We start from the raw sequence: 5,068 nt of genomic DNA, 5'->3' as shown, positions 1-5,068 counted from the left end.
GCAATTGTAAGAATCAAAGCCTGAGGGCATTTTTTTTTTTTTTTTTTGAGACGAAGTCTTACTCTGTCACCCAGGCTGCAGTGCAGTGGCATGATCTCGGCTAATTGCAACCTCTGACTCCTGAGTTTAAGCAATTCTCTACCTCAGCCTCTGGAGTAACTGTGATTATAGGCTCCTGCCACTACACCTGGCTAATTTTTTGTATTTTTAGTAGAGACAGTTTCACCATCTTGGCCAGGCTGGTCTGGAACTCCTGACCTCATGATCTACCCACCTCAGCCTCTCAAAGTGCTGGGATTTGGGATTACAGGCGTGAGCCACTGTGCCCAGCATATATATATATATATATATATATAAATATATATATGATGGAGTTTTGTTCTTGCCTCTCAGGCTGGAGTGCAGTAGCACGACCTTGGCTCACCACTACCTCTGCCTCCCAGGTTCAAGTAGCTGGTATTACAGGCTCCGTCACCATGCCCAGCTAATTTTTGTACTTTTAGTAGAGACAGAGTTTCACCATGTTGGCCAGGCTGGTCTCGAACTCCTGACTTCAGGTGATCCACCCACCTTGACCTCCCAAAGTGCTGGGATTACAGGTGTGAGGCACTGCACCCAGACTTGGGTTTATATTTTATCTTCTTTTTTAAAGTTATAGACACCTGTCTCTATATGTTTAATTGCTATTGAATTTTTGTTCTCTGTGTCAGATTCCTGACTGCGAGTTACAGTCACTGAAGGAGATTCTGTCAAAAGCCAGAGGAGTATGCTTAATTTGACATTTTAGAATAAGGGAAGGAATAAACAGATTGTAACATTGTTACAACTAATAAAAGCCTGAACTATTATATTCTTTTTTGGAGAGCCAATAAATAAACTTTAGCAACATCTTAGCCATTATTGTTTCTATTCCAAATGTATAATTCCTTTTGTTTCTTAAAAAGAATCAGGTAGGTCACAGTGGCCCACACTTGTAATCCCAGCACTTTGGGAGGCCAAGGTGGGCAGGTTGCTTGAGCCCAGGAGTTTGAGACCAGCCTGGGCAACATGGCAAAACCCTATTTCTACCAAAAATCCACCCTCGCCCCCCTCCCCCCAAAAAAATAGACTTGGTGGAGTACACCTGTAGTCCCAGCTACTCAGGAAGCTGAGGTGGGAGGATCACCTGAGAGCCCAAGAGGTTGAGGCATCAGTGAGCCATGATCACACCATTACACTACAGCCTAAGACTCACTACAGAGTGAGAACTTGTCTCAAAAAAAAAAAAAAAAAAAAAAGAGAAAATAATCTGTTCTGTTTAATCCCAGCTAGCAAGACACACCTTTTCTTTTTGTACTCAGAATTTGCCCTTACCACTAATTGGTGTTAGAAAGATAAACAGTGGTTTTTAAGGGGGAAAAAAAAAAAGTATAAAAATTAGCATAATTTATATCTGAAATGATCAAACTATAAAGTTACAATTTCTAGCTATGTGACTGTGACAGTTGAACTGTAAAATACAACTCATAAGTCTTTTGGAAAAGTATCAAAATTTTCTTTTTTTTTTTTTTTTTTGAGATGGGAGTTTTGCTCTTGTTGCCCAGGCTGGAGAGGCATGATCTTGGTTCACTGCAGTTTCCAACTCCTGCATTCAAGCAGTTTTCCTACCTCAGCCTCCCTCTCAAGTAGCTGGGATTACAGGCATGTGCCACCACACCAGGGTAATTTTATATGTTTAGTAGAGACACGGTTTCTCCATGTTGGTCAGGCTGGTCTTGAACTCCTGACCTAGGTGATCTGCCCACCTTGGCCTCCCAAAGTGCTGGGATTACAGTGTCAGCCACCACGCCCAGCCTGCTGTTTCTTTAATGGAAAAAGTTCATATGGCTAATTCTTTTGTGTGTGTGTGTGTGTGTGTGTAGGATAACAAAAAAAATATTTTACTAAAACATAAGATTTACAAAAGTTTCCAGACAAGCCATACAAAATGGCCACAAGCTTTTTTTTTTTTTTTTTGAGACGGAGTTTCGCTCTTGTTACCCAGGCTGGAGTGCAATGGCATGATCTTGGCTCACCGTAACCTCCACCTCCTGGGTTCAGGCAAATTCTCCTGCCTCAGCCTCCTGAGTAGCTGGGGTTACAGGCATGTGCCACCATGCCCAGCTAATTTTGTGTATTTTTAGTAGAGACGGGGTTTCACCATGTTGACCAGGATGGTCTCGATCTCTTGACCTCGTGATCCACCCACCTCGGCCTCCCAAAGTGCTGGGATTACAGGCGTGAGCCACCGCGCCTGGCACCACAAGCTTTTTTTGAAGGGGAGAATCTACACTTGACAGCAAAGTCACAATGTTATTAGTGAGGGCTGTGATGTTTGTTTAAGGTTCCCATTTTGGTTCAAACAATCAAGCTTGTCCATCTACAGCATCTATAAAGTTAGACTTGGCTAGAGAGCATATTCTAAATAACTGGATAGCTGCTTTTAACCAATGCAGTTAGATCACCGTAAAAGGGGGAAAGGAGCCCATAAAATTAAAATAAAACTACCTCCCCCCTCAAAAAAATAAAGAAAAACACCCACACCCCTGCAGCTAACCTGACAACTACCTTCATTCACAGTGCTTTATACTTAAACCAGGATTGGGGAAATGAGTAAAAGCAGGAAGGGGCCGCTGCTTTTAAATCTTTCACAATAATCCAGATGATACTTCTAGCCTCTGCTCATGCTTTACGACAGTGAATCAGGACAAGACATAGATTCGCTAATATGCATTTAATCACCAAAGGACTGAAGATGTCTGGGCTTTTTTATTCTGTAATATTTCTAAGACTGTGTCCATTAAATGCAAACAAAAAGGAAGAAGTCTTGGCAGAACAGGAGAAGTGATGCACACTTGATGATCAGATCAATTTAAATATTATTCATGGCATATAGCCTAGTCCATGCTCTAGCTGTTTCTATGGCTTGGGCTTCGTTGGGCTTCACTATATCATTTGCTAATGGATCATCTGGATTAGGAGCACTTAACAAGGCCTGGATCGATAGCAGAACTGTGCGAATCTGCAGTGCTGGGGACCACTTATCTTTCAGAATATCTAAACACATTCTTCCCAACTTGTCTGGATCGATAGCAGAACTGTGCGAATCTGCAGTGCTGGGGACCACTTATCTTTCAAAATATCTAAACACATTCTTTCCAACTTGTCTACATTAGGATGATGAATTTTGGTCATGGAACGTACATAGGAGCTGCCATTGGGTATTCTTCTGGAAGGAATAGTTCAAGTTTAAAAATTCCTCCCTCAAAGGGGGAATCCTGAGGGCCAGCAATGACCACATGAAAATAACGGGCGTTGCTCTCATCTGGTTCTGCTTTGATGCTAGGAACTGGTTCTGCCAGCAAACGCTGGATTTCCTTGATGATCCTGTGGGGCAGCCCGGCCATCTTGTCAGAACCCGAGTTCAGCCTCTGGTCTCCTCTCCTGGCTAATTCTTGATATTGCTATTGTAAGGATAACAGCAGCTAGGCTTTCGAAGTTACTCATGGCATTAGTTTTTTTTTTTTTTTTTTTTTTCTTTTTCTTCCTTGGAAACTGGTAAGACATTAGTTTGTTTATAGAAAATTCTTTTTTTTTGAAGGGCAGGAACATATGTTAACATGCCTTTATACTCTTAAAGTGTAGTAGTAAAGTTAAACTTTTTGTATTTTGCAGCTATGGTTTTATCCTTTTAACTATCCACTGTAAAACCTTTTTTATTTTAAAATCCGCACTTTTTGCTGAGTTTAGCTTGTTAGTAATTGCTTATGTAAGAAACGAATGGCAAAGCAACTTTTAAAACATTGTTTCTTTTTTTTTCCCTCAGTCCTTAGTTTTGATCAGCAAACTACCTTATATTCATTTTTTTCACACTGTGCTCAAACAGATAGCACCAGAGTATTTTGAAAAGAGTGAACCTTATTTGGAAGCAGGTAAGTTTAACATTGTGTGAGTTGAGTGCCTTTATGAAGGAGTTTTAAAATTTTTACTGAAATTGAGTGATAAAAATGAAGTTGATTTATAAAAAATTTATAAAAGTTGAGGTAGGAATTTAAGGAATATATGATAGGAGAAAGATATAAAACGATTTGTCTGGCATCTGTAGCAAAACTGTCTTTTGTTATCTCCTCTAACTGCTTTGATAGTGCCCATTATTATTAAGATAATAATAAATGAATATTGAGTTGACAGTTTTAATGTTCAGAGTACTATTGAACAAAAATCCTTATGTCACTTGCAATAGATGAAAGGCCTTTGCCTGTTGATGTCCTTTTGTAGCTAATTAGTAGTAATAAATGAATATGAAAACTCCCTATAATACTTAGTTTAGGGCCGGGCACTGTTGCTTACGCCTGTAATCCCAGCACTTTGGGAGGCCGAGGTGGGTAGATACCCGAGGTCAGGAGTTTGAGACCAGCCTGGCCAATGTGGTGAAACCCTGTCTCTACTGAAAATACGAAAATTAGCTGGGTGTGGTGGCGGACGCCTGTGATCCCAGCTACTCAGGAGGCTGAGGCAGGAGAATTGCTTGGACCCGGGAGGTGGAGGTTGCAGTGAGCTGAGATCCCACCATTGCACTCCAGCCTGGGTGACAGAGCAAGATTCTGTCTCAACAACAATGACGACAACGTAGTTTAGGCCGGGTGCGGTGGCTCATGCCTGTAATCCCAGCAGTTTGGGAGGAGCAGAAGGTCAGGAGATCGAGACCATCCTGGCCAACATGGTGAAACCCCATCTCAAAAAAAAAATACAAAAAACTAGCTGGGCATGGTGGTGCGTGCCTGTAGTCCTACCTACTTGGGAGACTGAGGCAAGGGAATAGCTTGAACCTGGGAGGCAGAGGTTGCAGTGAGCTGAGATTGCGCCACTGCACTCCAGCCTGGCAACAGAGCAAGACTTCATCTTTAAAAAAAGTACTTAGTTTATTGCTTTCAAAAACTATTAACCAGTTTATGTCCTAGTAGAAAATATGAGTATTTCTGAGTGAAATGTAAAATGTTTTCATCGCTTTGACTTTTCTTTTGTCTTTTTTTTTTTTTTTTTTTTTTTT

The 5,068-nt window shown here is 41.1% G+C and overlaps 1 protein-coding gene and 1 pseudogene across 8 annotated transcripts in view; one reads left to right on the top strand and one right to left on the bottom strand.

Annotated features, from left to right (window-relative positions):
- The window catches only part of DENND6A (DENN domain containing 6A), a 135,833-nt gene that overhangs the window by 96,897 nt on the left and 33,868 nt on the right, over positions 1 to 5,068 (top strand). For all 8 annotated transcript variants that reach the window (XM_032289574.1, XM_032289582.1, XM_032289580.1 and 5 more), the window contains one exon: positions 3,845 to 3,950. In XM_032289574.1, coding sequence (XP_032145465.1) covers positions 3,845 to 3,950 — 106 coding nt within the window. The remainder of the gene's footprint in view (positions 1 to 3,844; positions 3,951 to 5,068) is intronic.
- LOC116559177 lies at positions 2,532 to 3,459 on the bottom strand (annotated as a pseudogene).

The sequence above is a fragment of the Sapajus apella genome, unplaced genomic scaffold, assembly GCF_009761245.1.
Source record: "Sapajus apella isolate SASKATOON/1434 unplaced genomic scaffold, GSC_monkey_1.0 scaffold23, whole genome shotgun sequence".
NCBI classification, from domain to species: Eukaryota; Metazoa; Chordata; class Mammalia; order Primates; family Cebidae; genus Sapajus; species Sapajus apella.
The sequence above is the reverse complement of the archived record's forward strand: the minus strand, read 5'-3'. Positions and strand labels throughout refer to the sequence as shown.